This window comes from Mobula hypostoma, chromosome X1 (assembly GCF_963921235.1).
Source record: "Mobula hypostoma chromosome X1, sMobHyp1.1, whole genome shotgun sequence".
NCBI lineage: Eukaryota > Metazoa > Chordata > Chondrichthyes > Myliobatiformes > Myliobatidae > Mobula > Mobula hypostoma.
Window position 1 is genome coordinate 53,455,005 of NC_086128.1, and position 23,905 is coordinate 53,478,909.

Here is a 23,905-nt window from a genome sequence, read left to right on the forward strand (position 1 = left end):
GGGCCTCTTTCTGCACTGTAGTACACTATGACTCCAAGGTCATAAGGAGGTCCAGGTGCATTGAAGTACAGCTCCTTTGAGACGGTGTTAAAGAGATGGAGCTGCAGCTCGATGACCTTTGGGTTATTAGGGAAAGTGAGGAGGTGATAGACAGGAGCTACAGGGAGATGGTCGCCCCAAGGCTGCAGGAGACTGATAAATGGGTGACTGTCAGGAGAGGGAAGGGAGAATGCCAAATACTGCAGAGCACCCAGGTTGCTGTCCCCCTCAACAATAACTACTCCATTTTGAGTACCGTTGGAGGGGACAATCTACTTGGGGGAAGCAACAGTGGCCGTGCCTCTGCCCCTATGGCTCAGAAGGGTAGGGGACTGAAGAAGATGGCAGTAGTAAAAGGGTACTCTATAGTCAGGGTGGCAGATAGGAGGTTCTGTGGATGTGAAAAAGAAACACAGATGGTAGTTTGCCTCCCAGATGCCAGGGTCCATGATGTTACTGCATATGTCTGCAATATCTTGAAAAGGGAGGGTAAGCAGCCAGAGTTGTGGTACATATTGGTACCAGCAATGTAGATAGAAACAGGAGGAGGTCCTGAAAGGAAGCTGAGAAGCAGGACCTCATGGGTTATAATCTTGGGATTTCTACCTGTGCGGATTGGAATAGAGTAAGGTGGCTGAAGAATTTGAGAGGGGTCAGGAAGGACAAGCCAATGATTGGATACAACTGCAGACAGAGCAAGAAATTAAGCTGTACCACAGAGGCAAAATTCATAAGGGTGAAGAATGCAAGACTGATGGTGCTACATTTAATTGCATGTAGCATTCAGAATAAGGTGAATGAACTCGTGGTGCAACTAGAGATTGGCCAGTATGAAGTCATGGGCATTACTGAGTCATGGCTGAAAGAAGATCATAGTTGGGAGATTAACATCAAAGGATATACTTTGTATTAAAAGGACAAGCAGGAAGGCATAGGCGGTAGTGTGGCTTTATTAGTAAGAGATGGAACTGCATCTTTAGAAGGAAGTGAGAGGGTTAGAGAATGTCAAATCTTTGTGGGTGGAGTGAAGAAACTGCAAGGGTTTTAAAAAAAAACAACCATCATGGGAATCATATATAAGCCTCCAAATAGTAACTGACATGTGGGGTCGAGATTGCAAAAGGAGGTGGAAAAGGCATGCAATAAGGGTAATGTCACAATTGTAATGAGTGACTTCAATATGCAAGAGGATTGGGAAAATCAGGTTGGCGTCGGATCGCAAGAAAGGGAATTTGTTGAATGCCTACACTTTTTAGAGCAGCTTGTGCTTGACCCTACTTGGGGGTGGGGGTGGGGGGGGAGTGGGAGGTGTAAAAGGCTATCTTAGATTAGGTGTAGTGTAATAACCCAGATCTTGGGGAGCTTAACGAAAGGAACCCTTAGGAGACAATGATCATAATGATTGAATTCATACTGCAATTTGAGAGGGAGAAGCTCAAGTTGCATGCATTAGTATCGGAAATGAATAAAGGAAATTAGAAGCATGAGAGAGGAGCTTGCTCAGGTGGATTGGAGGGGGATACTGGCAGGGATGAGGGCAGAACAGGGGTAGCTGAAGTTTCTGGGAATAATTTAGAAGGCACAAGATAGATATATCCCACAGAAGTAGTAGTTCCCAATAGGCAGAGCTAGGCAACAGTGGATGACATGGGAAGTTGAGGACTGCATAAAAGTCAAGGAAAGAGCATACAAGGTAGCAAAAATGAGTGGGAAGTTGGATGATTGGGAAGTTTTTAATCTAACAAAAGGAAACTAAAAAAGCTTTAAGATGGGAAAAGATGAAATATGAGGGCAAACTAGCCAATAATATAAAGCAGAATATAAAGCAGGATACCTAAAGTTTTTTTTTCCCCAGTTATATAAACAGTAAAAGGGAGGTGAGAGTTGATATTGGACTACTGGAAAATGATGCTGGTGAGGTAGTCATGGGGGACAAAGAAATAGCAGATGAACTTAAGTTCTTTGCTTCAATCTTTACTGTGCAAGATGCTGGCTGTATGCCAGAGGTCTGTGAGTGTCAGGGAGCAGGAGTGAGTGCCGTTGATATTACAAAGGGAAAAAGTGTTAGGCAAACTGAAAGGTCTTAAAGTAGATAAGTCACCTGGACCTGATGCACTACATCCCAGAGCTCTGAAAGAGGTTGCTGAAGAGATCATTGATGCATTGGTCATGATCTTTCAAGAATCACTTGATTCTGGCATGATCCCGGAGGGAAAATGTCACTCCACTCTTTAAAAAGAGAGGAAGACAAGAAAATTATAGGCCAGTTAGTCTGACCTCAGTGGTTGGGAAGATATTGGAATCTATTATTGAGGAAGAGGTTTTGGGGTACTTGGAGATTAATGATAAATAAATCAAAGTCAGCATGGTTTCTGTAAAGAGAAATCTTGCCTGACAAATCTGTTGGAATTTTTTGAAGAAGTAACAAGCAGGGTGGACAAAGGAAAGGCAGTGGCCATCATTTACTTAGATTTTCAGAAAGCATTTGATAAGGTGCCTCTCAGAAGGCTACTTAAGATAAAATTCTATGGTCTTACAGGAAAGATACTGGCATAGCTAGAGGAATAGTTGACAGGCAGGAGGCAGCGAATGGGAATTTTGTGGTTGGCTGCCAGTGACTAGTGGTGTTCCTCAGGGGTCAGTATTGGGAACGCTATTTTTACATTGTTTGTCAATGATTTAAATGGTGGAATTGATGCTTTTGTGGCAAAGTTTGCAGATGATGCGAAGATAGGGGGAGGGTTAGGTAGTGCTGAGGAAGCAATGCGATTGCAGCAGGACTTGGACAAGTTGGAAGAATGGGCAAAAAAGAGGCAGATGGAATACAGTATTGCATTTTGCGGATACAAATATAATGCACTTTGTTAAAAGGAACAATAGTGCAGACTCTTAACTAAATGGGGAGAAAATTCAATCAGAAGTGTAGAGGGACTTGGGAGTCCTTGTGTAAGTCTCCTAGAAGATTAATTCACAGGTGGAGCCTGTGGTAAAGAAGGCAAGTGCAATGTTGGCATTTATTTCAAGGGGAATAGAATATAAAAACAAAGAGATAATGCTGAGACTTTATAAGACATTAGTCAGGCCACACCTGGCATATTATCAACAGTTTTGGGCCCCTTACCTCAGAAAGGACGTATTATCATTTGGAGGCCGTCGAGAGGAGGTTCACGAGGATGATTCCGAAAATCGAAAATGAAGGGGTTAGCATATGAGGAGCGTCTGTGGGGGGGGGGGGGGGCATGGGGGAGCAACTCATTGAAACTTGATAAATGTTGGAAGGACTAGATAAAGTGGATGTGGAGAGGATGGTTCCTCTGGTGGGGGTATCCAGAACTAGAGGATGCAGCCTCAAAATTGAGGGGTGTCCTTTTCAAACAGGAGGAATTTTTTTTAGCCAAAGGGTGGAGAATCTGTGGAATGCTCTGTCACACATGGAGGCCAAGTCTGTAGGTATATTTAAAGTGGAAGTTGATAGATTCTTGATTGGTTGGGGCATCAAGGGATATGGTGAGAGGGCAAGTGTATGGGGTTGAATGGGATCTGGATGAAATGGCGGAGCTGGGCTGAATGGCCCAATTCTGCTCCTATGTCTTATGGTCTTCTGGAGATTGGCATCAATGTGGTGGCTATTTTAATTTAGAGAATTCAAAGATAAATTCATTACCAAGGTCACCATTACACTACTCTGAGATTCATTTTCTTGTGGGCATACTCAGTAGATACAAAGAGATACAATAGAATCAATGAAAACTACACAAAGACAAGAAAACTACCAATTTGCAAAAGATGATGTATTGTGTAGATAGAAAAAGAAAAAAACTAATAATAAATAAATAACAAAACATTGAGAACACGTGTTCTTGAAAATGACTCCAGAGGTTGTGGGATCAGCTCAGTGTTGTGGTGAGGGAAATTATCCACACTGGTTCAGGAGTAATAAGTGTTCTTGAACCTGCTGTTCAGTGGCGGCGCTGAGGTGGTGCTAGCTGGTGCTATAGCACCAGCAGTCATTATAATAGCACCACCAAGAAATTAACTGAAATTTGACATACAAATTGCAGCTGCTTTCTCTGTATAGTTTTGAATACAGCTTGTTTCTCCAGTTGATCTAGTGAAACAGCACCCCCAATTACCATAGCACCCACGCAGCAATAAAGTTATAAACTCCGCTGGTCTAAGGTCATATCCACTCTACACTTCTGCTTATTTGTTCATTGCCAATGTCTTGCAGTTGCTGTCCTCAGATCAGTTAAGCTGATCTAAGATCACTTAAGGTTGTGACGTCACTCACTCTCACTCACGTGAGAGATTGATAGCATGCATAAATTGTGCAGGATCCAAGCGCAGATCCATGGTCTCGTGAGACTAATGGATGACACACACACACACACACACACACACACACACACACTCTGTCCTTTTACAAGCTAGCTTGGGCCTGTCACGTGCATTATTTTGGCTGGTGTGAAAAATGGATTGATTTTTAGTGAGAAAACGAACTCATCCAGAGGAATCAGTGCTGACTCATCCAGAGGAATCAGTGCTGTCTCAGCCTGAGCATGTCTTAATTGAAAGTGACATGCAGAAAGAAGTAAGTAGGATGAGGATGACAGCAGTTCATCGAAGGAGTGTGAGGGCGAAGTAGAGGAACAAGAAATGGAGTTGGATTCGGAAGAGAACATGCGATATTGCCCTGACCCCCATAGTGATGAAATGTTTTGAACGGCTTGTCAAGCCTCATATCACAGCCAGCCTCCCCTCATCGCTGGATCCTCTACAGTTTGCTTACTGTCCAAATCGCCCTACGGAGGATGCAATATCCACCACACTGCACACAGTTCTCTCTCACTTGGACAGCAAAGACACTTATGCCAGAATCCTGTACATTGATTTCAGTTCAGCGTTCAATACCATCATCCCACAGAGACTAGTGGAGAAACTGTCGCTGCTTGGCCTTAGCACTGCCATGTGTCACTGGATTCTGGATTTCTTGACAGAGAGACCACAGTCAGTCCGTGTTGGCAGGAACATCTCTGACTCCATCACACTGAGCACTGGATCCCCACAAGGCTGTGTGCTTAGCCCATTGCTGTTTACACTGCTAACACATGACTGTGCAGCCAGATTCAAGGAGAACCTGATCATTAAATTTGCAGATGATCCCACAGTGGTGGGGCTCATCAGTAAAAATGATGAAACTATGTACAGGGAGGAGGTCAAACACCTAGAGAACTGGTGCAGGGATAACAACTTGATGCTTAATGTCACCAAAACCAAGGAGATGATCGTCGATTTCAGACGGTCTCAGCCTGAGCACACACCCCTCAGCATCAGCGGCTCCACAGTGGAGAGAGTGGAAAACATCAAGTTCCTTGGGGTGCATATCTCGGACAATCTCACCTGGTCCAGGAGCACCACTGGGATTGTGAAACGGGCCCTTCAGCCAACATTGTTGTGCTGACCATGCAACCTACTTCAGAAGCTACCTAGAATTTCCCTAAGCTCCATGTACCTATCTTTGAGTCTCTTAAAAGACCCTATTGTATCTGCCTCTTCCACCGTCGCTGGCAGTGCATTCCATGCATCACCACTCTGTGGAAAATCTTGCCTCTAGCACCCCCCTCATACCTGCTTCCAAACACCTTTAAACTATGCGTCATTGTGTTAGCTATTTCAGCCCTGAGGAAAAAGGCCTTTGGCTATCCACATGATCAATGCCTCTCATCTCTATCAGGTTACCTCTCATTCTCTTTTGCTCCAAAGAGAAAAGGCCAAGTTCACTCAACCTATTCTCATAAGGCATGCTCTCATGCTCTCCAATCCAAGCAACATCCTTGTAAATCTCCTCTGCACTCCCTCTATAGTATCCACATCCTTCCTGTAATAATCTCCTCTGCACTCCCTCTATAATATCCACATCCTTCCTGTAATGAGGTGACCAGAACTGAGCACAGTACTCCAAGTGGGGTCTAACTAACGTCTTGTATAACTTTAACATTACCTCACGACTCTTGAACTCAATCTTGTACTCGATTAAGGCCATTGCACCATACACCTTCTTAACAACACTGTCAACCTGCGCAGCAGTTTTGAGTGCCCTATGGATGTGGATCCCAAGATCTCACTGATCCTTCACACTGCCAAGAGTATTACCAATAATATTATAGCCTGTCTTCAAATTTGACCTACTGAAATGAACCACTTCGCACTTATCTGGGTTGAACTCCATCTGCCTCTTCTCAGCCCAGTTCTGCATCCTATCAATGTCCCACTGTAACCTCTGACAACCCTCCAGACTATCCACAACACCCCAACTTTTGTGCCATCAGCAAACTTACTAACCCACCCTTCAACTTCCTCATCCAGGTCATTTATTAAAATCACAAAGAGAAGAGGTCCCAGAACAGATCCCTGCAGAACACCACTGGGTACTGTCCTCTATACAGGATACAAACCATCTACAACCACCCTTTGCCTTCTGTGGGCAAGCCAATTCTGGATCCACAAAGCAAGGTCTCCTTGGATCCCATGCCTCCTTACTTTCTGAATGAGCATGGTATGGGGAACTTTATCAAATGCCTTACTGAAATTCATTTACACTAAATCCACTGCTCTGCCTTCAACAATGTGTTTCGTTACATCCTCAAAGAATTCAGTCAGGCTCATAAGGCATGACCTTCTGTTGACAAAGCCATGCTGACTATCCCAGATCAGATTACGTCTCTCCAAATGCTCATAAATCCAGCCTCTTCAACAACTTTCCCACCACTGAAGTAAGACTCACTGGTCTATAATTTCCTGGGTTTTCTCTACTCCCTTTCTTGAACAAGGGGACAACATTTACAACCCTCCAATCCTCTACTACATTTATGATGCAAAATTCTTCATCAGAGGCTCAGCAATTTCCTCCCTCACTTGCCACATCCTCTTGCTCCTCACATACTTGTTGAATGCCTTGGTTTTCCTTAATGCTGCTTGCCAAGGCCTTCTCATGGCCCCTTCTAGCTCTCTAATTTCATTCTCGAGCTCTTTCCTGGCATCCTTGTAATTTTCTAGAGCTCTAACAGTACCTAGTTTCTTGAACCTTTCGTAAGCTTTTCTTCAGGAGTGAATCATTTTATTTATTAGCACTTCTGTCCCAGTGAGCCCATGCCACACAATTACACCCATGTGACCAATTAACCTACTAACCTATACATCTTTGGAATATGGGAGGAAGCCAGATCACCTGGTGGAAACCCACCTGGTTACAAGTAGAGTGTACAAACTGCTTACAGACAGTGATGGGAATTGAACCCAGCTCACTGACGGTTAGTGTAAGAGCATTACTCTAACTTTTACAGTACTGTGTTGCCCCATTTGCTGACCTCAGTACATCAGTAGTCTTGCACTATCTGTGTTGCTCATTGACTCAAGTACAAAGAGACTATGATTAGGAGACAATGATCTCCTGGGCAGCAGTGATCCCCGCCTTCCTGTACCTACAGTAGGCTCCTCAAAACACTGGAGAAATACCAATACTACCATTGCAAAATCCTCTGAACCCACCAGCAGAGAAACTAAACTGACTCCAACATCACCAGTATTCAATCCAAATTACCCTGAGGTGATTCCACTGTTGTTACATAGATGTTGCCTGACCTGCTGAGTTTCTCCAGCTTTTTGTCTGTGTTGCTCAGGATTTCCAGCATCTGCAGAATCTCTTGTATCATGGTCACATTTTGTTTGGTGATTCCTATGAGTGGGCATCGGGGCTTTATTTTCTCTCGAACCACATTACATAGAGTAGTTAAGGGGAAACATTTCTTGATTTAAAAACAGGCATAGACCTGAGTCTTTCTTTCGTTTTTTTTGTGTGAGACCATAAGACATAGCAGAATTAGGCCATTCAGTCCATCGAGTCTGCACTGCCATTCTATCATGGCTGATTTACTGCCTCTCTCAACACCATTCTCCAGCCTGCTCCCATAACCTTTAACTTCCTTACTAAAGAACCTATCAACCCAATGACTTTGGTCTCTACAAACGGCTGTGGAGGGTGATGCAGATGTGTGAAGTCTGCTTCTGGTTAAAAGCCATGTAATTTCAGAGCCACCAATAAGATGGTGCTTTCACTACTCCATCAAATAATCCAGATAATGTGTGCTTAAATCTTTGTTTGTCAACTTGGAACTTGGTTAATACAATCTGGAGTTAAAAAGCTAATAATGTTTAAAGGTAAATGAATCCATTCTGAAAACTCAGGCACTTCACATTTTCTCTTTTGAACACCGTCATCCTTCAGAGTCTGGGCTATGTGTGATTTGAGTGTTCTGTTTAGTGGCCAAATGAGCTAATTATTTTCATAAAACCATGACTGCCTGTTTAATAAATGAATCATAAATTTGTGCAGTACAGAAACAAGCCCTTCAACCCATCACAGTTAATCAAGCATTAATCACTGTTACTAAATGGGAAAGAGGGCAGAAAAGATTTACAAGGAACTTGTCAGAACTTGTTGTTGAGTTACAGGGTGGGGTTAGAGAGGCTAGGACTTTATTCCTTGGAGTTCAAGAGACTGAGATGATCTTATAGAATTGTACAAAATCATGAGGGGCATAGGGTGAATCATTCAATCTTTTTCCTCGAGGTTAGGTAATCAGGAACAAGAATGCATAGGTTTAAGTTGTGGGGGGGGGGAATTTTATTACAACTTGGGGCAGCTTTTTTGTGTGGTATGTACAGTGTAAAAGGTCTTCAGGACATCTATGTATATAGACTTTTACACATACTGTAGTAATTTCATGTACTGAACTACAATGCTGCCACAAAAAAAAAACAAATTTCGTGGCATATGTGAGGAATGACGAGCCTGATTCTGATATGGGTCTCTATTGTGGACTGAGAGTGGGAAGTGGGTAGGGAGAGGGGAATCATGGCTGGAAAGAAGGGAAGGGGGAGGAGAGAGACATTCTGTAATGATCAACAAACTATACATACACAGTATATGTACATGTACCTAAGACATTTTTGCACAGTATTGTATCAGATCAAGTTTAATTATCATTCAAACTATACATGGCAACCTCTGTCACCACAGCTGGCTCCACCAACACCAGTCCAGCTACCCAGCTACTCGGATCAATGAACAGCTCACTGATGGAGTAGCCCTGCAATACCTGATGTTCTTGAAGTGGAATTGTCTTTAGATTGTGAGGGGGGGGGGAGAAACAAATTTTACAAAGAAAAAAAGCACCTTCTGTCGCCCCCCCCCCCCCCCCCGGGGGCCACTGCGTTCACTCTTGCCGCCATCTTACCAGAAGAACATGCATATGTAGAATAAGCTGCCAGAGGAAATGATTGTGGCAAATACAAAAACAACACTTAAAAGATATTTAGACAGACAGGAAATGTTTAGAAGTTGATGACAAATGAGACTAGCTTGGATGGGGTATCTTGGTTGATATGAACCTTATTGCTTACTTGCATTCCATGTTTTCTGTAGTTATTCCAGCATGTGGACAGTGGAAGCCATGTAAAATAGCCACACATAATTAGTCAGGAAGTATCTATTTATAATTTAGCAGAATGGCTCCACAAACTCCATTTTCCATTTCCATGATTTTAGTTTTTGACAGTACATGGGAAGATATTTAAAGCAACACTGTCAACTTTATAAAATATTAATCAAGAGGTGGGATTTTGGAATGCATAGCATTCTCTCCTGGTGAAGTAAGTTTAGCATAAAGAGGAAGGAAAAGTGTCCTTGTATAACACACTTAAAGTGCTTTTCAGAATGTTCCAAGTTGTTTTGCAGCCAATGCAGTACTCTCAGTGCTTAGTGTAGGAACTGCAGCAGCCAATTTCTACATATCATGCTCCCACAAGCAGCAATGTGATTTGGTCAAATCTATTTTAGAGACATTGATCTGAGGGTCAAATATTGGCAACCACACCAATGTGATCTTTTCTGCCCTGCTACAGAACAATATCATGAAATTTGTTGTATTCATTACCTGCTAAATTTCCTCTGGACCCTGTCCAGGCCCAGTACATCCTTGGATAAGGGGACCAAAAACTTCTCACGACACTCCAAGTGAGGCATCAGCAGTGCTTTATGAAGCCTGGGCAGTACATGCTTGCTTTTATATTCTCATCCTCTTGAAGTGAATGCTGACATTGCATTTGCCTTCCTTGCTATTGACTCAAGCTGCAAATATATCTCAATGTAGGAAAGATGTGGAGGCTTTAGAGAGGGTGCAGACAAGATTCACCAGTATGCTGCCTGGATTGGATCATATGTACTATGAGGAGAGGTTGAATAAACTAGGGTTGTTTCCTCTGGAGATGTGGAGTTGATAGAATTGCAGGGCCCAGATAGACTGGATGGTCAGTATCTTTTACCTGTGGTTGAAAGGTCTAATACCAGAGGTGTGCATTCTAGGTCTAGATTCATTTATTTATCACATGTACATTGAAATATATAGTGTAATGTGTAATTTGCATTAATAAACAACACACCTAATGTGATGGGGACAGCTCACTAGTGTCGCCACACATTCAAGTGTCAACATAGCGCCCACAATGTTCAGCAAAACAACACAGAATGCAACGAAACAGAAACACAAGAAGCAGCAAAACAGGCCCTGTTCCTCCCTAACACATACCCACCCACATCCACATACTGTCCCCAAACCAGAGAACAGTCTGACTTTGGCCTCTAGACATTTTAGGTGAGAGGGAGGGGTAAGTTCAAAGAAGATGTGGGGCAAGATGTATTTATTTAGAGGTGCAGCTTGGAACAGACCCTTCTGGCCCCACTGAATTGTGCTGTCCAGTGACCCACCAATTTAACTCCAGCCTAATCTTAGGATAATTTACAATGACCAATTAACCTACCAATTGGAATGTCTTTGTACTATGGGAGAAAGCTGGAGCACCCAGAAGAAACTCATGCGCACATGGGAGTAATGCCCGAACTTTCTTCCAGAAGACGTTGAATTGAACTCTGAACTCCAATGCCCCGAGCTGTGATAGGGTTGCGCTAACTGCTACACTAAGATGGCGCCCTGAAGCTCTTGGGAATATGAATATGCAGAGAATGGAGGGATATGCTCCATGTGTAGGCAGAAGGGATTAGTTTAATTGTCATTAACTTAGTTCAGCAAAACATCCTGAACTGAAGGGCCTGTTTCTGTGCTGTACTCTTCTGTCCCAGAAAGGAAGTGGACCACCCCTTCCAGTCCTGCTGAAGAGTCTCAGCCCAAAACATCACTCTTTGCTCCTCTCCATAGATGCTGCCTGACTTGGTGACCCCTGATGCTCTAGAATGATTCCAGAATTATTGAACATGTCAGCCAACACAGTCCTTTTGAAACTGCCAGAGTTTTGGGAGCAAAATGCCATTGCTTGGTTTGTACAAGCCAAGGCCTAATTCACACTTTGAGAAATCTTCACCAACAACCCTAAACATTTCTATGTAGTAGCATCACTCAGCAACTCCCATGGCTGCAGGAGTGGTGGGTCTATTAGAACACCAGCCTGTACATGATAAATGCTGATCACTGAAAGCTCTCCTTTTACAGACTTTTGGACTATCGGAGTCTGAGCACACCAATCTGTTGCTCTCCTTGCCTGGCCTCAGCAATACTCAGCCATCAGAGCTAATGGACCACATGCTATATCTCCTGGAAAATCACCATCCTTGTTTTATTTTTAAAGAACTCTTCATGCAGCAAAAGCCTGATCAAGTCCACATAGCCCTCACTAATGCACCCGTGAAGGACTACAGGGAGCTTGCTAAAATGGCTGATGGACTCTCTATTTTAAAAGAAATTAGATTTTCTTTTTGTTTACCTGAATGACGTACTTGTCGTCAGTGCATCCAAATCTGAGTATGTATCTCATCTCCGCACACTTGTCAAGCACTTATGCCAGCATGGGTTGAATACATACCCTGCTAAATGCCATTTGAGTTGTCAACTGTTGACTTTCTTGCCCATCGCATCACCACAGAAGGTGTGAAACCGCTCCCATTGAAAGTAGTCACTATTATGTGTTTCCTACTTTTAGGCATGGTGAATTTCTATCACCATTTCATTCCGCAAGCTGCTGAACTGATGCTTCGCCCATATAGCGCACTTAAAGGCAATATCTTTAATCACATGCAGTGTTCAGCGGACATGACCAGAGCATCTGGTGATAGCAAACAAGCTCTTTCCAATGTGACTGTATTGGTGCACCTGCTCTCTAATGCACCCATAGCCATTACTACTGACACTTCAGACTATTCTGTGGGTGCTGTGCATGAACAGTTGGATGCAGGCATGTGGCAGCCTCTTGCTGCCTTCATCTGGCAGCTTCACACCCACCCCCCGCCCCCCCCCACCCCCACCCTGAAAGGAAGTACAGAATATTTGACTGTAAGCCTCTCTATTTCAGTCTGGCTGTCTTCTATTTTGTTGTCTTCTAGAGGGTCACCATTCCACAATTTTCATTGACTATAAAGCCCTTGTGCACGCAATGGCCAAATTAATAGACCTTTGGTCTGCACAGCAGCGACACCAACTGGGTTCACAACTGATATACAGCATATCAAGGGGAAAAATAATGCCGTGGCTGATTGCCTCTCATGGCCAGCTGTTGAGACCATACACAGGGTTTGACTATGCTGGCATGGCAGCTCACTAAACTACTGAACCAGAGGTCCAGGTTTACTGACCAGCAGTCATGTCAACTTACAGATGTGACTCTGGTGTTCATCAGCACCTGAGTTGCTTGGTTTAGCACCTCTGACTGTGGTCCCCTATTCATATCAGACCTCTGGTCTGCGATGGCCTAGAACCTCGTCATTAGGCTACATCACACCACAGTGTATCACCTATAGACTAATGTTGTTTGCCATCGGTTTCACCGCTCCTTAAAGGCTGCTTTGAGGGCTTCCCTAACGATGAGCGCTGGCCTGATCATTTCCCATGGGTCCTGCTGGGACTCAGAACAGCTCCAAAAGAGGACCTGCAATTAGCCTTTGTGTCTGAATTAGTATGCGTGCAGCCATTATGAGTGCCAGGTGATTTTATTGCTGACACCATGACCACCTGGTGGGCCTCTCAACAGTGTTCCCCCCCCCCCAATAAATTCAATTCCTTTTCACATATTCCTACCTCCCATCGTCGTGTTTTGCACTCTTAAGTTCCTGTTGAGCTACACTCTGCCTTGTTTGTTTTCGTCTGCCATGATGCAAGTCCCCTTGGGTCCCCTTACAATGGCCCATTTCACATTTTGGAATGGGGAGAAAAGACTTTTATCATAGATAAAAGGGGTAAACCTGAATGTGTTTTGGTAGATCGCCTTAACTGGCTCACCAACATTTGGAGGATTCCACTACTCTGCCCCTGTCATCACGATGTGACCATGAACGTGTCAACACACCTCTGGATAAGCCAGAAGTACCTGCTGTTCCTCCACCCATGGAACATAGGACTGAGTCTGGCTGCTCATCTGAGCTCCGGAGGGGCTCTCAATGCCGGTTTCAGTGAACTCTTGTGGGGCCTGTGTAGGGTAATTGATGGAAATGTACTCAATTCACAACCACCGACATTGAGTTGGGTGTTCACTTTAAGAGGCTGTTTTGACGCAATGACATTGTTAGATAAAGTACTTTTACCGCGCTTTGAGTTCAATTTTTCGGCATTCAATAAATTAACTGCTATGGCTTTCCTTAAATGAAAAACACCTCCACTGTTTTACTTGTGAAAATCTACAATTGTGCAGGATGCAAGCTCAACAAGGATTGAAGCAAAGTACTGACTGCTCACTCTACATTTTCCTCTTTGCTGATACAGAGAGGCATTAGATGCACATAACCTCAAAGAGAACCTAGAAGTTTTAGATTGAGTGCAGCTCACTGACAGCCACCCCCCTACCCCTGGTCTGTAATGAGCTTGTGGATGAAGCTTGCACTTCTTTCCACCTTAGTTAGACCAAAAGGCCATAAGACAGGAACAGGATTAGGCCATTCTGCCTATAAAGATGGTTCTGTCATTCCATCATTGCTGATGTATTAACCCTCTCAACCCCATTCTCTGGCATGCTCCCATAACTTTTGACTCCCTAACTAATCAAGAACTTGTTGACCTCCACTTTAAATATATCCAATAATTTGACCTCCACAGCTGCACATGGTGATGAATTCCACATATTCGCTACTACCGGCTAAAGAAATTGCTCTTCATCTCTGTTCTAAAGGGATGTCCTTCTATTCTGAGACTGCCCCTTTGTCCTGGATTCCTCCACTATAGGAAACATCATCTTCATGTCCACTTTACTGAGTCCTAAAATCCAGTTTTCAACACAAGCTGTATTTATTATTCCCTGCATAAAAAAAAGGCATGCCAGTAGCTATACTTCATTAGGAATTTGAAGAGATTTGGCATGTCATCAAATACTGTAGCAAATTTTTTTAATATTTACTATCGATTTGTAATCCAGGGAGCGGGAAGCGCAGAATCAAATATTGCTGTGATGATTGTACATTCTAGTATCAATTGTTTGGCGGCAATAAAGTGTAAAGTATAAATGCTGTTCCGAAAATGCTGAGTGCGTGCCTCCAGGTTTGTATGCCTCCTCCCTGATGGTAGTAAGAAGAAGAGGGCATGTCCTGAATGGTGAGGAGGCCCTTAATGGTAGACTCTGCCTTCTTCAGCTCTAATCAATGAATTCCAAACCGTGAGCCTCTGTACCTTCTTCTGCAAGTGGATCCTGTACTTCATCACTGGGAGACCACAGTCAGTGTGGATTGAAAATAACTTCTCCTTCTCACTGATAATCACCACCGGCGCACCTCAAGTGTGCTTAGCCTACTGCTGTACTCTCTTTACACCCATGACTGTTTGGCTAGACACAACTGAAATGCCATCTATAAATTTGCCAGTGACAAAAAGGCGGCATCCATCATTCAGGTCCTTCATCACTGAGAGGCAGGTCCGGATATTTGGAGGGTACGGTCCAGATCCGGGTCAGGTTCCGTACAGTAGCCTTATCACAGATGGAAAGAAGCTGTTCCCAAATCTGGCCGTACGAGTCTTCAAGCTCCTGAGCCTTCTCCCGGAGGGAAGAGAACAAAAAGCGTGTTGGCTGGGTGGGTCGTGTCCTTGGTTATCCTGGCAGCACTGCTCCAACAGCGTGTGGTGTAAAGTGAGTCCACAGACGGAAGATTGGTTTGTGTGATGTGCTGTGCCGTGTTCATGATCTTCTGCAGCTTCTTTCGGTCTTGGACAGGACAGCTTCCATACCAGGTTGTGATGCACCCTGGAAGAATGCTTTCTACGGTGCATCTATAAAAATTAGTGAGGGTTTTAGCGGACAGGCCAAATTTCTTTAGTTTTCTCAGGAAGTAAAGGCGCTGGTGGGCCTTCTTGGCAGTGGACTCTGCTTGGTTGGACCAAGTCAGGTCATTTGTGATATTGACCCCGAGGAACTTAAAGCTTTTGACCTGTTTCACTTGCGCACCACCGATGTAAATTGGGTCGTGCGGTCCGCTACTCCTTCTGAAGTCAACAACCAATTTCTTCGTCTTGCTGACGTTGAGGGATAGGTTATTGTCTTTGCACCATGCCACCAGGATCTTAATTTCCTCTCTGTACTCAAACTCATCATTACCCGAGATACAGCCTACAACTGCTGTGTCATCAGTAAACTTATATATTGAGTTCGATGGAAACTTGGCTACACAATCATGAGTGTACAGTGAGTACAGCAGGGGGCTGAGTACACAGCCTTGTGGGGCACCGGTGCTCAGAGTGATTGTAGAGGAGAGCTTGTCCCCTATTTTTACAGCCTGGGTCCTGTCTGTGAGGAAGTTGGAGATCCAGCTGCAGATCTGAGTGCTAAGGCCCAGGTTCTGGAGCTTAGGAATCAGTTTATTTGGAATGATGGTATTAAAGGCAGAGCTGTAGTCAATGAAAAGGAGCCTTGCGTATGCATCTTTATTCTCCAGGTGTTCTAAGGAGGAATGTAGGGCCAGAGAGATGGCATCTGCCGTTGACCTGTTGCTCCGGTAGGTGAATTGCAAAGTGTCGAGGTTGACTGGTAGGCTGTGGTTGATGTGTGCCATAACCAATCGCTCGAAGCACTTCACAGCAATTGATGTCAGAGCCACAGGTCGATAGTCATTCAGGCATGCCACCTTGCTCTTCTTCGGCACTGGGATTATTGTTGCCTTCTTAAGGGGATCTTAGATTGATGCAAGGAGCAGTTGAAGATGTCAGCAAACACTCCAGTTAGCTCGCTTGCACAGGCCCGGAGAACCCGTCCCGGGACGCCATCTGGGCCCATCGCCTTCCTTGGATTTATCTTCAGGAAGGCCCTTCTAACGTCCTCCTCGGTGATGATCAATCTCGATGCCACCAGGTCCAGTTCATCTGGAGGGAGCAGGACGCTCCTCTTCTGTTCGAATCTTGCGTAGAATACGTTAAGTTCGTCAGGAAGAGAAGCGCCACAGTTATTGATATTCCCAACCTTTAGACCCTGCCATAGTCTACTGGCATCCCTCTGGTTAGCCTGGGCTTCCAACTTGGCTCGATATTTCCTCTTGGCGCCTTAATGGCTTTCTGGAATTCACCCCTGGATTCCGTGTAGTGACTGGTATCCCGGACCTAAAAGCCACAGCTCTAGCCTTCAAAAGGGACTTGACCTCATAATTCAATTTTCCCCTCTGCCATCAAATTTCTGAACAGTCCATGAGCCTCTGAAAACTACCCCACTGCTCGTCTCTTTTTGCATGATTTATATTTTATATATTTTTTATTGTAACATTACTTTATGTATTGCTGCAAAACAACAAATTTCACAACATATGTTAGTGATAACAAACCTGATTCTGAATGAAACTGTTGGAATCCTGCACATTTTCCATTACTGTGGGACCAATTTCTGTAGCCCCTGACCTGTTGTCATGATCCCTCTTGTTGCTAATTAAAACCAAGTGATACACAAGTCAGCTTCCCTCAGTAAAAGAGCACACACTGTGATGCATTTCTGAAGACTCTCAAGGATCATGCAACCAGACTCCAGCCTCAAGATTTATGAGATTTTATAGCTTGAAGATGAGCAATCATATAGCCCTAATCTGCACTCAATACTTGTAGTAATTCATATTGTGAGCTTCTGTGACACTCAGCTTGATGGAATATGATATAATTGCATATGTGGTGTTATTTTTGTGCTTTGATTCTATTTGCATGTACTGACTGTTGTGTAGCTTGCATAGAGGCTCCACTATTGTGTGGAAGTAATTCAACACTGGGCTCAATCAGGTGGAACTCTACACTTACATCTGGAAAAGCTAATTCAAAAATCTGCTGGAAGGACACAAACAAAATAATGCAGGAACTCAGCAAATCAGGCAGCACCAATGGAGGGGTTAAACAATTGATATTTCGGGCCAAGACCCTTGATCAAGATCAAGGCCAAGATCAGGACTGAAAAGGAAGGGGGCTGAAGCCAGAATAAGGTGGTGGGAAGAGGCGAAGGAGTACAAGCTGACAGGTGATGAGGAAGATAGGTGGGTGGGGGAGGTGAGAAGCTGCGAGGTGATAGGTGGAAGTAAAGACTGAAGAAGAAAGAATCTAATCGGAGAAGACTGTGAAACATAGAAGGAAGGGAAAAATGGGAACCATAGGGAGGTGATGGGCTCCAGCATTTTGTGTGCACATTGTTCAAAATTTCCAGCACCTGCAGAATCTCCTGTTTATGATAATATGATAATAAGACAATAGTCATAGTCATAGTCATACTTTATTGATCCCGTTTTCATTACAGTTGCACCATAAATAATAAATAGTAATAGAACCATAAATAGTTAAATAGTAATATGTAAATTATGCCTGGAAATTATGAAATAAGTCCAGGACCAGCCTATTGGCTCAGGGTGCCTGACCCTCCAAGGAAGGAATTGTAAAGTTTGATGGCCACAGGCAGGAATGACTTCCTATGACGCTCTGTGCTGCATCTCGGTGGAATGAGTCTCTGGCTGAATGTACTCCTGTGCCCAACCAGTACATTATGTAGTGGATGGGAGACATTGACCAAGATGGCATGCAACTTGGACAGCATCCTCTTTTCAGACACCACCGTCAGAGAGTCCAGTTCCATCCCCACAACATCACTGGCCTTATGAATGAGTTTGTTGATTCTGTTGGTGTCTGCTACCCTCAGCCTGCTGCCCCAGCACACAACAGCAAACATGATAGCACTGGCCACCACAGACTCGTAGAACATCCTCAGCATCGTCCGGCAGATGTTAAAGGACCTCAGTCTCCTCAGGAAATAGAGACAGCTCTAACCCTTCTTGTAGACAGCCTCAGTGTTCTTTGACCTGTCCGGTTTATTGTCAATTCGTATCCCCAGGTATTTGTAATCCTCCACCATGTCCACACTGACCCTCTGGATGGAAACAGGCGTCACTGGTACCAGCTCTCCTCAGGTCTACCACCAGCTCCTTAGTCTTTTTCACGTTAAGCTGCAGATAATTCTGCTCACACCATGTGACAAAGTTTCCTACTGTAGCCCTGTACTCAGCCTCATCTTGCTGATGCATCCAACTATGGCAGAGTCATCCGAAAACTTCTGAAGATGACAAGACTCTGTGCAGTAGTTGAAGTCCGAGGTGTAAATGGTGAAGAGAAAGGGAGACAAGACAGTCCCCTGTGGAGCCCCAGTGCTGCTTATCACTCTGTCGGACACAGTGTTGCAAGCACACGTACTGTGGTCTACCAGTCAGGTAATCAAGAATCCATGACACCAGGGAAGCGTCCACCTGCATCGCTGCCAGCTTCTCCCCCAGCAGAGCTGGGTGGATGGTGTTGAACGCACTGGAGAAGTCAAACATGACCATCACAGTGCTCGCTGGCTTGTCCAGGTGGGCGTAGACAATAAGGCATAGGAGCCAAATTAGGCCATTTGGACTCTGCATTTCTATCATACTGATTTATTATCTGTCACAACCCCATTCTCCTGCCTTCTCCCCGTAACCTTTGATATCCTGACTAATCAAGAACCTATCAACCCCCACTTTAAATATACTCAATGATCTGGCCTCCATAACCATCCGTGGCAATAAATTCCTAGATTCACCACTCTCTGGCTAAAGAAATTCTTCCTCATCTCTGTTCTGAATGTACATCCCTCTGTTTTGAGGCTCATCCTACACTCCACACACTATAGGGAACATCCTTTCCACATCCACTCTATCTCGGCCTTCCAATATTCAATAGGTCTCAATGAATATTCTTCCAAACTCCAGCAAATGCTGGCCCAGAGCCCTCAAAACCTTTCCCAACACAAGTGGTACATGTGAGCTCAATTTCCACGTTTAAGAGAAGTTTGGATAGGTACATGGCTGGTAGAGGTATGGAGGGCTATGGTTCCAGTGCAGGTCAATAGGAATAATAAATGGTTTGGCATGGACCAGATGGGCCAAAGGGTCTGTTTCTGTGCTGTACTTTACTATGACTCTATAAATGCTCCTCATGCATTAACCTTTTCATTCCTGGAATCATTCTCATGAATTTCCTCTGGACTGTCTCTAATGCCAGCACATTAGTGCCTCTACCTATGTGCCTATTCCCTTTTTTTGGTAAGAGGTTTTAACCCCCATCCCACCTCGCCTCCCATCCCCAACACTTCTCATTCTCTTGGATACTTCTGGCTTTTTTTTTTAGATTAGGTTATGAGAACACACAGTCCTCCTTTATTGTCATTTAGTAATGCATGCAATTATACAATAATTGATACAATATTCCTCCGGTGTGATATCTCAGAAACACAGGACAGACCAAGACTGAAAAACTGACAAAAACCACATAACTATAACATATAGTTACAACAGTGCAAGCAATACCATAACTTGATGAAGAACAGGCCGTGAGCACGGTTCAAAGTCTCTCGAAAGCCCCACATCTCACGCAGATGGGAGAAGGAAGAAAACTCTTCCTGCCATACCTGACCACAGTCCAACTCTGAGTCATCCGAAAACTTCGAGCTCCGACAAGCCCTCCCACACCGAGCACCATCTCTGCCGAACGCTTCGACCCCAGCCCCGGTCGCCAGCAGCAGGTAAAGCCGAGGATTTTGGGGCCTTCCCTCCAGAAATTCTCGATTGCACAGTAGCAGCGGCAGCAAACTGGGCATTTCAGAGGTTACTCCAGATGTTCCTCCGTGCTCTCATGGCTGTCTCCATCAAATCAGAATTGTGCACCCACTCTCAACCTCTTAGTTTCCAAATTTTGATGTGACATCAACTGTTTTGACTTCTCCACTCCCTTCACCCAATCCAAACTCGCCCCCTTCAAATGTGCAGCTCTCCTATCAGTTTGAACCAATCCCAACCTTGCATACAGTCCAATTGAAGGGTCTAGACTCTCCATTTCTCTCATTCATACTGCGTGGCATGCTGAGTTCCTCCAGCATTTTGTCTGTTGTTCCAGACTTTAGCATCTGTTGTCTTTTGCATCTCCATGGTATCATGAATGGTATAGTTCCTTGCAAATCCACAGTAATTTTCCAGATTATAAAATCAAGCTTATATTCTGTGAAATTTAGATTAAGGGATGATCTGGCCAATGCATCAGCCAATGGATCTGTAATATTTACTATGTTGTTTTGAGATATTGAGTTAGAAAGGGACAATTGCCAATTCTCTAATTGAGCAAAGACTCGTTATAGTAGATCTTATTTAATTGTATCTGGGATATTGATATTGGTAGGAAACCAATCCATCTTAATAATGGTATCTGTTGACTGGTTCTCTTTCACAAACATTGGTGGGCTTCATAGTACTTCTACTTTTTTTTTCTTTAGTTTCAATGGTTAAAGAGATCCCTTTCCTTCAAGACCATCCTCAGAAGCAAGAGCGTTGAAAATTTCTTCCAACGGTCCAATAGTGATGTGAAGTTCCCACCAGAGATCCTGCCTCCTCCGCCCACTCCCTCACCAACTCCACCCAGTGCGTTCCGACAAGTGGACCCCGATGTTAACGAACCATCAGCAAGGAAATCCCACCAGGACATTCTGCCCCTCAAATCAGTAAGGACGCACAACTTTCAAGAATTTGTCTTCAAAAAGCCCACATTTTGTGACATCTGCCATCACATGATTGTAGGTATGTTTCATGTTAACTTTAACAGCCATGAGTATCAGATTTACTTAATAATAATGGGTGGGCTTTTGGGTTTGTATGCAACATTTTATAATGCGTCATTGCATCTGCAGTTCATCATCAGCATTAATGGGTAAGCAATACTTATTCAGTAACTATGTAGTTCTAGAAATTAGACTCTACATTCTAGCTGGTTGTGGCTATTGTTTGGCATCTCTGCTAGTGGCTTGTTTGGGTTTCAAATGGAAGATATAGATTTGTAATTGTTAATACAAGAGGCTCTGCAGATGCTGGAAATCCAAAGTAACACACACAAAATGCTGAAGGAACTCAATAGGTGAGGTAGCATCGATGGAAATGAATAAAGAGTAGATGTATCAGACTGAGACCCTTATCGAAGAAAAGATGTGCTGGTGTTGAAGAGGGTCCAGAGGAGGTCCATGAGTGATTCCAGGAATGAAAGGGTTAACATATGAAGTGTGTTTGATTTTGAGCCTGTACTCATTTGAGTTGAGAAGAATGAAGGGGATCTCATTAAAATCTATTGAACATTGAAAGGCCTGCATAGATTGGATGTGGGGAGGATGTTCCCTATAATGGGAGAGTCTAGGACCAGAGGGAACAGCTTCAGAATACAAGGATATCCCTTTAGATCAGAGATGAGTAGGATTTTCTTTAGCCAAAGGGTGGAATTCATTGTGACGGACTGCTATGGAGGCCAACTGATTTAATGTGGGGGTTGATAGGTTCTTCATTAGTAAGGGTGTCAAAGGTTATGGGGAAAAGACAAGTGAGTAGGGTTAAGAAGGATAATAAATCAGCCATGATGGAATGACAGAGTGGACTTGATGGGCTCCATGTCTTGTGGTCTTATCAGGACTTCATTAGTCCTGATGAAAGGTCTTGGTCAAAATGTTGACTCTTTATTCCTTTCCATAGAAGCTGCCTGACCTGTTGGGTTCCTCCAGCATTTTGTGTGTGCCTTGTAATTGTTGCTCTCTTCATGATGTTCAAATTTCCCTGGTGTGCACAACAGCAGAGCGATGTATTCTATGCCTGCCTTGGTGAATGCATGTGCTTCCTATATTCCTGATAATTTTTATCAGACATTGAATTGGAATGACATAGAAATTTTGGAGGGAAAATGAGACTTGTCCAAGAAGAGCTGATACCTGTGTTTATGCTTCATAGAAGCTTTCCCCCATTCCTGTTTTTGAAGTAGAAGAGAATGAAGAAATTGGATCTGGACAGGATGCAGTGGGAGAGTCCAGGATCAGAGACCGCAGCTTTAGAATAGAAGGATATCCCTTTAGATTGGAGATGAGGAAAATTTTAACATAATATTTGGTTGTAATATGGAATGCACTGCCAGCAGATATGGTGTTGGAAGGTTCTACTGACACTTTCAAAAAGATTTGGATAAATAATGAGGAAAAAATGTCAAGCCTGCAGGAGATGATTGCTGAGTGGAATTGGTAAAAACAGACAGTTGGGCTGAAAGATCCTATGTTGTTTCTTTAAGATGTGCAGCAAGTTCTGATATCCCTTGTCTTAGACTATAAGAGCAGAAGATATAGGAGCAGAAGTAGGCCATTCAGCCCATCAAATCTGCTCCACCATTCCATCATGACTGATTTATTATCCCTCTCAACCCCATTCTCCTCATAATCTTTGACACCCTCACTAATCAAGAACCTATTAAAATCTGCTTTAGATATACCCCTTGGCCTTCACAGTCATCTGTGGCAATGAATTCCACAGATTCACCACGCTCTGACTAAAGAAATTCCACCTCATTTCTGTTCTAACTAAAGGAATTTTATTCTAATTTGAGGCTGTGTCCTCTGCTCCTAGACTGTCCCACTATAGGAAAAATCCTCTCCATGTCCACTCTATCTAAGCCTTTCAATATTCAATAAGATCCACCTCATGCTTCTAAACTCCAGCAAGGCCCAGAGCTATCAAACACTCCTCATATGTTAATCCTCGGGATCATTCTCATGAAAATCTTATCTTAGTCACAGTCATAGTCATACTTTATTGATCCCGGGGGAAATTGGTTTTTGTTACAGTTGCACCATAAATAATAAATAGTAATAGAACCATAAATAGTTAAATAGTAATATGTAAATTATGCCAGTAAATTATGAAATAAGTCCAGGACCAGCCTATTGGCTCAGTGTGTCTGACCCTCCAAGGGAGGAGTTGTAAAGTTTGATGGCCACAGGCAGGAATGACTTCCTATGACGCTCTGTGTTGCATCTCGGTGGAATGAGTCTCTGGCTGAATGTACTCCTGTGCCCACCCAGTACATTATGTAGTGGATGGGAGACATTGTCCAAGATGGCTCGCAACTTAGACAGCATCCTCTTTTCAGACACCACCGTCAGAGAGTCCAGTTCCATCCCCACAACATCACTGGCCTTATCATCATCTAGGATGGTCTTATATGGTTCTGTTATTTGACTCAACTGGCCCTGTGGAAGCAAATTCAACCATCAAAGCACTATTTGGATGAACATAGAAACATAGAAAACCTGCAGCAGAATACAGGCCCTTCGGCCCACAAAACTGTGCTGAATATGCCCTTACCTTAGAAATCACCTAGGCTTACCCATAGCCCCCTATTATTCTAAGCTCCATGTATCTGTCCAGGAGTCTCTTAAAAGACCCTGTTGTATCTGCCTCCACCACCGTCACCGGCAGCCCATTCCATGCACTCACCACTCT

The 23,905-nt window shown here is 43.8% G+C and overlaps 1 protein-coding gene across 2 annotated transcripts in view; it reads left to right on the forward strand.

The window, feature by feature from the left end:
- LOC134340284 (SH3 and cysteine-rich domain-containing protein 2-like) overlaps positions 1-23,905 on the forward strand; it is a 232,084-nt gene that overhangs the window by 91,322 nt on the left and 116,857 nt on the right. For both annotated transcript variants that reach the window (XM_063037330.1, XM_063037331.1), the window contains exon 2: positions 20,878-21,178. In XM_063037330.1, coding sequence (XP_062893400.1) covers positions 20,878-21,178 — 301 coding nt within the window. The remainder of the gene's footprint in view (positions 1-20,877; positions 21,179-23,905) is intronic.